Raw genomic sequence first — 12,189 nt, 5'->3', positions numbered from 1 at the left:
TCTAACTATAATATTCCTAAGGTAAAATAGGGCACAAGCAGGGAGAGATTTGCTTTGGCTGACAATAAATTAATCTGTATCAATCTATCTCCATGCCTTCCCCATTACTTTTTTGTTCTTTTACCTGCTTTCATCCCAAAATATGCCTCAACGCTTTCCTTTTTGACCCGCTTGCCCTTTCTCAAAACGTATTAATTATCTCTAATAAGCTTTTTATTCTTAGAGATTTGAAAATCAGGGCTAATGACTCTTATAATGCTCCCACTCAAAATATCTTGAACATATGGACATTCTTAGTTTAAATTTGTTGGTACTGAACCAACTCACTAAGATGTCACACTGTCAATCTACTATTTTTCATACTACCTGAATGTCCCCTCAGAGTTCAAGGCAGCTTTCTTGGACGGGAAACATCCTGAACAACAAATTTAGAACGACTTACCTGAACAACGAATCCTGAATAACGACCAATTCTTAACAAAGACAATTATAAACAACGACTTTCTTAAACCACGACTTTCCTTAACCACGACTTTCCTAAACCACGAGTCTCTCCCCTCTTGACCTGACACGATCTTCGCCCCCTGGCATGACTCACTCAGCAAAGCGGAGCGTGGGGAAGAAGCCCTTCAGGGGGCCCGAACTGCTGCTAAACTATAGCGCAGTTATTATCTACATATTTGTCGTAAAGACAATTACGGTCATTGTTGTCACCCGAGGATGTGTTTGTGGTAGGGATTGTGCCGTAAACTGGTGCTACACAGCTCTCATTTTTTTCTTTTCATATTTGCTCAATTACAAAATATTCTCTTTAAAAAAAATTTCAGCCTGCATTTTTTTTTAAACATTTCCCTTTGTGTGATCTGATCCTTGTTTGTGCTTCATTTACCCCGGACGAAATTGCCTAATATGCTTTGCGCGTCATCATCTCCTATGTACTAGCCAAAGCGGGATGTGTTGTTGCTGAGGTACTGACCCAAGACTGCAGTGCCCATCATGTTACAGATGGCAGATTGTACTGGGTGGTGCTAATAATGTGTGAAGAGGCTGCATGTGAACTCCAGAAACGTGTAGCATTTCTCAATGTGATGTGAATGTCTGTATGTTTATGTGCTGTCTTTAATGCACTACCAAAAAACGTTGGAAAACCCAATAAACCCTTGTAGGCTTGGGCCAAATAAAAGCATGTTAGACCACTTTTGGTTTGGTTTAGAGTTAAATTACATACATTGTCGACCTGTTGACATATCGATATAAGTGCTAAAGGTCATGCTTCCATTTAACGCACTACTGTATCTGTTGTAGCGCACAACTATCGATACTCTTCCAAAATGATAGCGCGTAAAGATTGAAATATGATTGAATGGACAAGACATTAACAGTCGGTCGATATAATCCACTGGTGAAATTATTTCTATAGCAAGTGAATATATTTTTTCACTGCAGGTATTCCAATCATTACCGCCCGATCTGCAAATAGAATCACCTCTATGCCACCATATAAGCTCTGACTGTATAGAAGAGCTAGACCAGGTATGTTGCCCCATACTTTGCACACCATGTCTGATAAGTATTTCTCTTATATATCACATGTTTGAATGGATGTGTTTCACACATCTTTATAGATCCCACTGGAGAACTACTTCCAATTCGATACATTGCCCAGTCCAAAGATCGTCTCCATACATTGTGTTGACTCAAGTGAGTTAAAAACTACATCTGTCTATGTCATTGATCAACTTTGTGGTTATGAAAACGTTGCACTCTCTCTTTAAAAAATCAAATTGATTGTGCAATTGGAATTGACTATTGCAGGTGAATCATTTTATTTAAGTTGTCCTAAGTAGAGAAGATTTTAATTTAATATAGTAATGACTTTGTTAGAATTCCATCAATAGGATGTGATACACACAGCAGGATTGTTAGGTTAAAAATGTAAATAGCTAGTTGATGTTGGTTTTGTGATTTATTCGCTACATCAACTAATTGTATATAATTGTTTTTGTATAGGGGGTTTTATTTGATGAAAATTTAGTCCTGATGATGGTCTTATTGATGACAACTTACAAGACCGAAACGTCGACATAAGGCATCAACTCCACAGCCATTTTTTGCACCCAAGGATACCAGGACTCATTTATGACTTTGGTTTTCCTTACTGATCCATGGAGCTGATGTTAATGTTATGATTTGTCGATTGAATGCTAATACATTGCTTTTCATGACTTTTTATCTAAAGTTTTGTTCTATTACCTGTCCCCATGAACTTACTTTGTGATTTATATCAATACAATTGATTTCAAACATAACCTTCCCTGCTGTGTGCTTCTTCTCTTCATATTACATTTAAATGTTTTGCCTTGTAAAGAAATCTTTTGATTAATATCTTGAGTAATCCTATGGATACACGGGGTTCGATTGCTTAATGAACCTATGAACAACAGATGCTATATGAAAGTCAAATAACTCATGAACGAAATCCCTTGTAGCCTGTCTTTAATGCACAGCACCCGTATTCTAAGCATACAGTGGAAACACCACAGAAAACAACACAACCAATGACGTACCCAAGATTATTTATAAAACGGGTTAGAAGAAATGTTTCAGGAAGGCATATTAGCAGATTTAAATTTGGTGAATATAGTACTGACACTTAAGTACAGAGGGAAATGTCAATTTACATTAAATCAATGAAAGAACTTTGAAAAACTACTGTGAAAATTATCATTTTTGCGAAAACTCCAAGATGTGTATCTCTGTGTGAACCCATAGACTACAAAAGCCAACAATTGCAGTTGGGAGATTCAGCGTCCGATTCTCTGCTGGCACCAACCAGATTCCAGTTCTAGCAGCTACTCCTGAAAGAGAAGCAGGCTCTGGCCAACCCCACACTATCATTCCACACGTAGGATGTGCCAGGCACTGGCACTCCCAGCAGGACGAGCACACATTCTTGTCTGCTTCGCCATGCAAGCAGCAGCCTGCAGCGGGTTGCGAGTTCTTGCTTTTCTTTTCAGTTGAGAGGGCAGCCAAGAAAAATTCATCTATTATTACATTTGTTTTGTGATTAAAAAGAACAAAGTGGTGTAAATGGGTAATGAGCAATTTAAATATTTTTCGTGGTTTAGGAACTCGTTGTAAAAAGTTTTGTGGTTTGGCATTGTTCGTTGTTTAGCCTACGTGGTTAAGGAATTCATGGTTTAGGCAGTAGTTGTTTAATCATATATCCTTCTTGGACGGATTTCTTAATTAAAAGCAAGTTTGCAATAATTACAAACATTCCCTGAATCGTGACCACTCATCCAAACAAATATATCTGACCACATAGCAAGCATGATGTGTGCAATCCGTAAGTTATAAACTAGATTGTACGAAGGCAAAAAAAGAAATAATCCAAAGCCTACATCACTGAGGTAAAGAACTTGTCTACAGAATTGTTCTATATTTAAAGATGTTGTCACTGGCAACTCAGTGTCTAACTTAAAACACTGTTGAAATATCTCAGTGATAACTTCATGTCCTTCTTCACACATAACATCGATGTTCTCAGGGTGTTCATTTCTACTATTGCTCTAATAATTTGTTAACCAATCTTGTTATCAAGAGTTACGAAACCCTCCTTTGTGAGTTTTTCACTAATAATGAGATGAGTAGGCATAAAATCTTGGACCCCTTCAATGTCAAGCAAGTCAATCTTAGATGTTTTGCTCCTAAATTAATTATCATCAACAGGCTAAATAATGGCTCTAACTACTAGACCTATTCTAAATTGTTAACTAAGTAATACCCAGTCAGGGTTTAGACCAAGGTGAATCACAGTATGACGACTGTGCTAAATAGGAGGGATGAACTCCTCAATATACTTGATCAAGGCTTTCTTTAATCTCTGATTTTGCTGGATTTCCCAGATTCCTTTTGCACCATTCAAGGTACTTTATTCTAGCACAATTAATCAACATCATTGCAAATCATCAGCTTAAAATACTTCAAGTACAACAAATAAATACACCAAAGCTGATAACGAATAATGATGTCATGGGCCCAATCTCTTTATAGTTCACTGTAAGCCAAGTGCCACCATTGATCAACAGATGCTTCTTGGCAGGCTGTCTGTTCAACAGATGCTAGTGGAACTGTACTCTTACAGTGTCCATATTTCCTCTAAACAGTACACTTCAAGTTAAACTGGTCAATTTCCTTTCAGGAACTAATAAAATAAAGTGCATTGTAGCACAAGGCTCAGCCTTGTCACCAGCGCCTTTCAACACCTAATTGATAACACTTTCATTCTGCATAACCTTTGTTACCAAAGGTTTACAGATGATACTCACTTTGAACTGAAGCAAGAAGATGGTTCTGAAAACCTATCCAAAGTGCCTCACTGCCAATCACTTGTGCACCACTCAATGCAGGCAAACGAGTTTCGATAAACATGGAGCCAACAGAAATCCTACCCAGGGCACTAACAACACAGCTGCGCTTCCTGTATCCCGAAGTGAAACACTGGATATCCTCCTTTGTTTTAGTGAGCAAAGTCTGGAAGTGCACTGAGGGCCGGTCCTAGAACTTCTGGAGCCCCAGGCAAAAGGAAAGATGTGAGGTGCCTCTAATTTGCATGTAACATCCAGTCGCTGCCGGCATGACTCGCGGGCAGGGTTTCTCGCGGGGTTCTTGTGGGATGGTACGTGGGTGGGGAGGTTTATTATAAAACTAAACTTCCCTTCCCGGGTCTGGCGTCGACTCTGCACCTGACCTGCTCTCCTGCAGCCTCCCTCCTCTTCCCTAAGCCAATCACAAAGCTGAAATGACAGTGTTGTGATTGGTCGGGACGGTGACCAGCCAGACGAGAAAGGCCAGAGTGCCCATGACTGGTTTGGTCGGCCCCAGAGGGCCGACCAAACAGTCAGAGCCCCTAGCAGTGTGCAAGCCCCTCCTCCCTTGCCCTAGAGAAGTACCCCCCCAACCAAACACTTCCGCTTTCTCGCAGTGCGAGAAGCAGAAACATACAATTTTTGTTTTAACATGTTATGTTTCTGCTTCTCGCTCTGCGAGAAAGCAGTAGGGCGACGCTCCTCCGTCCTAGTGGAGAAGCCATCCTTGATAACATCACAAGAAGTGACATCACAGAAAGTGACATCGCAGGACTATTGATCTTATTTGGCATCACTGAAGAGATCTAATGTGGATATCAGTAACATAGACAAAAAGGTAAATATACAAATTAAATAAGTCCATATATTTTAAAACTATTAAATGGATTACATTTGTCGCATTGGGTGGAAAAGCTAGGTGCAGGTCTCACAAAGATGGCTGTTTTTTACTCATGTTAACTGATTGTTTCCAGATGAATGCATGATAAACACTCCTTTTCTGTCTCATAAAGGGGGGAGATCCTGTTGAGGTAATGAGGTGTGGGATCATTAAAAATATAAAATTACACAAGAGAAAACCCCTCACTTCATGGATATAATTGCAAATTTCAAAAGGCTCCCTTGTCTTTCTGTGCCATTATTGTGCTACCTTAGGATGACATTAATACTTAGTAATTTGTTTTAACATAAATCTTCTCACCAGTATCCCAGAGTCATAGGACAATCTTTTTTGTGTGTGGGCTCTATACTCTGCAGAATTATGGTGTGCAAAAACACAACACATATAATGCAACATTACAAGACACCATTGCAAACAAATAAAGATTGTACATAAATAAAAAAAGACTTAAAACAGCAGAGACCACTGCTAAATCATACATTGACTTGAAGGAATGCTTCAGATTGAAGGGGTTTTCAAATCAGCATTTTTGATTTGGTGTTAGAACTGTAGGAAGTACAAGTGGTTGGCTTTAGCCCTGGTGGAGCCCTGTGCGACAATGTTTGTTGCCCCCCACCCATGACTCGCTCCGCCACGGATTCCCTCACTACCACCCTTTAAAAGAGTCCCTCAAGTCAACATAAACACATTCTTGCTCAGATGCATCGAATTTGATTTACAGCACCACTGGCATCAGTGTAGGGTGTCAGAACTTTATATCACACACAATACACAGAGACAATCAATCATATGTGTGTAAATCACAAAAGGTAATGTTACATAAGACAAAGGACTACAACGTGTAGGAGTCACATGACAATCCTACTAGTATAGTTTAATAGCGATGTATCTGGAGAAATACAAACTCTGAATTTAGAACGTAATACCATGGTTGGGGATTCTCTTTAATAACCAGAATTGATTTCTGTCCAAATGAACCCTTTTTGGATCATTAAGATAATCAAAGACTGGGGAAAAAACATAACGCTCTAACTTATACCTTGTGTGTTTGCATGCAGCTCTTAGATGACAGTTAATAGCTCATTGTTCTGTGTTACGATTTTGACTTATAAACTGCAAGTAACAAAAGGATCTCTGACAAAAGCAGTAACCCACTGGCCTATTACATCATGTTGACTTAATGATCTGCACGGTACATGTTCTTTGCAGCAGGCACATTAACCCTCTGCTCTACCGTTTCACAAGTCAAAACTTCCACCTGACAAGACTCTATCTCTCTCCAGGAAGAAACATTAATCACCGGAGATATCATTACATTTTTATTGTTGCTGAAAATTGCTGGAGGTCAGGAAGGAGGCAGCAAGTGCTTTTAAAAACAAAATATACTCAAAAACATGATGCCCCCAACCGAAGTCAGCGCTCAGTGCGATTTCACCTGTCGCACCGCCCTAGAGCCTCCCTGCTCAAGGGTCCTGTGACCTCAGTGACAGAGTTACTGTTGCTCTAGGGTTTGCCGCTTCATAGGCCTGCCCGCAAGACTGGAGGTGAGCTTCAATAGGGGTTGTAGTGGACAGGCCTTCAAGGTTAACCCACACTTGCCGCCGCTATGGGCCACCTGCTGGTGCTCAGACACCATTCTTCTAAGGTCTTTCGGGACCTTCTAAGGTCTAGCATGGAAATGTGCTCTCTCAGGAGAGTGGTCTGGTGGACTGGTCATGAAGGCTGAACCTGGTTCCAAAGTTCCAAATGTGGCAGCTCTGACCATGGTGCCACATCCTCTCCCCCATTGACCACCATACTGCCCCACTGAGAGAAACTCGCACTGCCTTCACCTACAACCCAATTGTGCCCTGCTATAAACCCCTTGATGCGACACAGTTCAAATTACGCACTAGACAAGAGCAATATGCTGCCTAAAAAAAAGTAACATACTGAAAAAAGCAAACACAGAAGGAATGCAAGATTAAGTAAAGCATGTGAAATGTAAGCATGAACAACATACTAACCTCAACGCTTTTGCACTCACTGTTCAGAATCCGTGAGTGCTTTTGCATGAAATGGTAAGGACATGACTACAGGACCAGAAGGGACCCTTTTCAATGTCCATTGCTTAGATCCTTACAAAATGTAAGCAGTATAGTTTAAAAAGACCACATTCATGAATACAGGGTAGTGGTATGCATTTTGTTTTCCTATCCGCCCGTCAAGTGGGTATTGCACAGTACCTCCAGGAATGGTGTGCTTCCCCACTCGGAAAAAAAAATGCTGTTCAGAGAAATACAAGGAAACAAAAGTAGTGCTTCACTGGCAAACACTGTAAAGTGGCACTAATGTGTTTTGGATGTGAATAAAATCAATCTGGCCCCTTTTCGACACACTCTGTCTTGCTTTAGTTACCTTTCACACCTTTTTATTTCTCTCCGTCCCGAGGCTGCACTTTGGAAGTGAAAAATCTTAGAAAGAGACTACCTTTCCAGCAAGTGTTTCTTTTTTGGATACATTTCACAGGGGTGCAAATAATGGAAAGAGGGAGTAATGGTTACAAAGCCCAGGGAAAGGGTGCCCCCACATCTGGACTTTGCAGCTTGCTCTAGCAGTCTAATGCTTAGAGGCCCAGGGAAAGCCCTTTCCAAGCAGTAACAAGGCATTTCACAAAACACTGCTCTACCACGGCAGTCGTACATGCATTTTAAATGCATATTCTCATCAAAAAAATGGGTGACACAAAAGTTTAAAAAAGCCAGTGATCTGGCTGCTCCCTCCTCCCCTCACCTACCTCTCCTTACCTATGTCTGACTGTTCCTGAACACAAAGGGGCATTCTGTCGCCTAGGAACAAAATGCAGAAAGGGAATGGCCGGTACTTAACAGAGGTGATGCCCCACCCCGGACACTGTGAGCCAACATAATTGCAGTCCCCACTCTGTTTGTCCTTCCCCCACCCCTGCACCCCCAGGAATCTCACAACGCAAGGTCGAGACATCTCTGATGTGATTGTGTGGGGAGGGGAGGGGCCCTGGAGGAGCAGGTGGACTAACTGTGAAAGCGTGGCCTTTCACAGTGAAGCGGGGGCCCCCTGTTTGTAAGCTGAGCGCAAGGCCCTGGCCAGCCGCACACACTGCCCATGCCTAGCTCCGGCCCTGAGTGCACTCCTTCACCCCCAAGATAAACTCTGGGGCATATTTAAAAGGAGATATTGCCACCAGAACGTCATTTTTAGTGACATTCTGGTGGCGATATCCTCCTCTCCTTATTTACAAAACGGCAATAAGCCACTTAATGTGGCTAAATGCCGCCTTGTAAATAAGGCCCCTATTCACGTTTCACTTAGCGTGAAAGGTGCGTACAATGGGTGCTGCAGTGGGCGTTTCGCAGCAACACCCATTGTTTTTTGCTACAGCCCCATATTTACAATATTTATGCGCCAAAAACTAAGGCCAAGTAAAACCTGGCTCTTGGATGGCGATACGAACAGAAATTATTTATTTCTCCTTGTATTTTGCTCTTTCTATGTGTGCTGCATTCTGCAGCACACATACAAACAACAAATCGCCTTTCAAGATTGTTTATGTGCAGGAAAATGTCCAATCCTGCACATAAACGATGGGCCCTGCAGCGTAGGCACCCTTGAAACATGGCACAAGGGTGCCTGTGATGGCGCTAGGCAGCTATTTTAGCACTAGGGGAAACACAGGGGTGCATCGTATTTTTGTAAATACGGCGCATCCCTGCGCTTTAAAAATGTTGGAGCACGGCGTTACCAATTTTGGCATAACACCACGCTCTGACATTTTTTTTAAATACTGCCCTCTGTATCTAAGCCAACATCTATTCTTGAATGCTTCGAAGTGTTCGAGCATTCCTCCACTCTTTTGAGAAAATGACTCTAATTTTTGATATTGGCATGTGTTTTGTGCCAGGACATTTAAAAAGTCTCTATACTGGCCTCCTAAACACATCAGTCACAATGACTGCGTTGTTGCTTGGCTTGAAACACTATGGCCACGTTAGATCCATACTGAAACACCTCCATGCATGGCACCTTTGTCTAAAACCATGCACTATGAAACATCTGCTTCATTCATAAAATGAATTCTCTGCTTCATTCATAAAACCCTACAAGCTGGCTCACTGGACTATCTCTTCAAATAGTGCCACCTACTAATGAAGCAGATTAGTGTGGTCTGCAATCTGCTGTCCATTCAGCCGATGTGTTAAAGGAAATTAGGTGGAAGATTCATTCATGTACTGACCTCCCTTGGGATCTCCCTATCATTTCACTTCACACTTTAAAATGACTCTTAAATTCACAAAACACTTAAAACACACTTCAATAATCTGGTGTTTTGTAAGGCTTACCTCTCTGATTACTTGATTGATTACTTAAGTGCCCATCTGCAACTTACTATGTTATATCTTGCTGGTCAGACACCTACAACATATTCAGGCCACAAATGACCTCACTAAACAATTAATGTATTTTAATATGGACTCACTCAAGCAGACACTATACTTTCGTTAGCTCATTGACTGCTTTCTATTCTGAGAACTTATTCCTATTCTTTCTGTATCGTACTTGAGCTTTCTCGGGTTTCCAGAAAGGGGTATGCCTCTCTTTAGAAAAAAACACAGGGGCCGATTTACAAGCCCCTTGCAGCACTTTTGCGCCGCCATTGCGTCACTTTGTGACGCAGCAGCGGCATAAAAATTGTGGCCAATTTACAACGTGACGCATCTAGGAAGATGCGTCAAGTTGTAAAGCCCTGCGTCACATAATACCTGCGTCAGGTATAATGTATGTAGGGTGGGCGTTCCCATGCAGAAAGCCATGTAGAACTGACGCAGTGAAATCTACATGATTTCACTGTGTCACTCTACTCTTTCAATGCGTCAAAATCCCTACGCCTGCTCAGACCAGGTGTAATGAATGACAAAGGGCTTTTTGAATGGGACTCAGCTATCTGTTGTGGGGCATTGCTGGAGTTGCGTCACTTTCATGAGCAGCTCCGGCAATGCGTCACTTTTGTGCCAACAGATGCGTCAGAATTTCTGACGCATCTGTTAATCCTTACGTCATGGAGCACTGTATTGTAAATACAGTGCATCCATAGTTGTACAAGGAGATTCGGCACTGATGCAAGGAAACTGACACATCTATGCTGATGCATCAGTTCCTTGTAAATCTGCCCCACAAGTCCCAAAGCCAGTCTTGCTTTGCCAAGGAGCCAGTGGAACATTACAAAACCCCTTCCCAATGTAAATGCTGACATTCCAGAGAACCTTGTGGGAGGGCAAAAGGGAAGATGGTTACGTTACACCACAGTCATAAATATATATAGTTACTGGAACTGGACGCTATACATTTGTGCATAGAATGGAACATGCTTGCCTTACCTTGCTACAACGATAGGAGACAACGGGTAAGACATCATAAAGTTCATGACACAAGGTGATAGATGAACCTATGGTAGACATGTTGATCAGGGCTGCTTTGCTGCAGCTCATACCAGCCTGGGCGTTGTTCTTCGCAGCCTTCTTTAGGAGGTGTAGGAATGCCTGATGAGACAGAAATAATATAAATAGCCATTTTGATGCACATATCCGCTAGAAAAACAGCACTACTGCATTTATGGGAGAAATAACATTAGATGACTCTTAGGGGAATATGTACAATCAAGTGGCAGAGCATGTCATTAGCCTCCTTAGCTTAACGACACGCTCTGCCACTTCGGAAACGCAAGGCTGCACCATATTTACAAGAATGTGGTGCAGCGTTGCAGTCCGCCTGCGATGGTGCTAAGTTTAAACACTTAGCGCCCATGCAGGCAGCCTTGCACCAGAGTGCAAGAGTGTCTGTGTGCAGGGGAGGATTGTTTATGTGTAGGAAGGTGCCCCTTCCTACACATAAACAATACTAACATGCCATATTGTAACTTTCATGTGTGCTGCTTCATGCAGCCCACAAGAAAGTTTCAAAATGGCATTTTTAAAAAAAAGATTTGTTTATGTACAGGAAGGGATACCTTCCTGTACATAAACAAACCATGGCATTTTGCTTTTTCCATATGTGCTGCACAAGGCAAGCAAAAAAGAGGAGAAACAATGCATTTCTCCTCGTTTTGCTAACTTAAGACCAGGGTTTTCCTGGTCTTTAATTTTGTCGCTGCCTCCTATGTACGCCACCCTTGAACATGGGGGTAGCGTCAAATACAATGGCTGTTGCAGTGGAACGCCAAATGCAACACCCACTGCATGCCCCTTTCACCCTAACTATAGTGTGAAAGGGTGCCTTAAGTACAAGGCAGCGTTAAGCCACGTTAAATGGCTTAACACTGCCTTGTACATAAGGCAAAGCCATATCGCCATGGGAATGTCACAAAAAGTGACGTTCCCGTGGCGATAGGGGCTTGTACATATGCCCCCTAGTTTCAGTTATGCATCGTTGACCGGCAGATTCCTATGCTCATCATTGTCCAGAGTGTGGAACTAAATAGATTTAAGTCTAGTCACAAAAAGGTAATAACCCCATTTTACTGTTTAAATCGTAAGTAATAAATAGTTTATTTCGGCCACGAGCCAATAAAGTGACACAAAAACAAGTAAAAAGTACAGTACATTGTTTTGAAACAAGTACAGCATGCTTGAATATAAGGTTACTTAAAGTACTCCTGTAGGTTGGATTACAAACAAAAAACGTACTAATTCGCAACCAAAGACAAAAACCTAAATGGTTCGCCATCTCTGAGGATGGGATTTATACATAACACAATTTGACTTAAGTTTGAATTAAGTGCAATCACAGGCCCTATAACAATCAAAAGAGGCAACATAAATTAATACAATTAAACTCTAGTTGGAGCTTTTGTTAAAAGTGATCTGAGCTCGGAAATAAGGGGCAGATTTATGAAGGCCTTGCGCC

General features: G+C 41.6%; 1 protein-coding gene across 1 annotated transcript in view; it reads right to left on the bottom strand.

Annotated features, from left to right (window-relative positions):
* Window positions 1–12,189, bottom strand: part of LOC144798568 (C-signal-like) — a 262,513-nt gene that overhangs the window by 67,070 nt on the left and 183,254 nt on the right. The window contains exon 4 of the mRNA XM_078669514.1: window positions 10,665–10,826. Within this exon, the coding sequence (XP_078525640.1) occupies window positions 10,665–10,826 (162 nt within the window). The remainder of the gene's footprint in view (window positions 1–10,664; window positions 10,827–12,189) is intronic.

Source organism: Lissotriton helveticus, chromosome 12 (genome assembly GCF_964261635.1).
Source record: "Lissotriton helveticus chromosome 12, aLisHel1.1, whole genome shotgun sequence".
Lineage (NCBI taxonomy): Eukaryota > Metazoa > Chordata > Amphibia > Caudata > Salamandridae > Lissotriton > Lissotriton helveticus.
The sequence above is the reverse complement of the archived record's forward strand: the minus strand, read 5'-3'. Positions and strand labels throughout refer to the sequence as shown.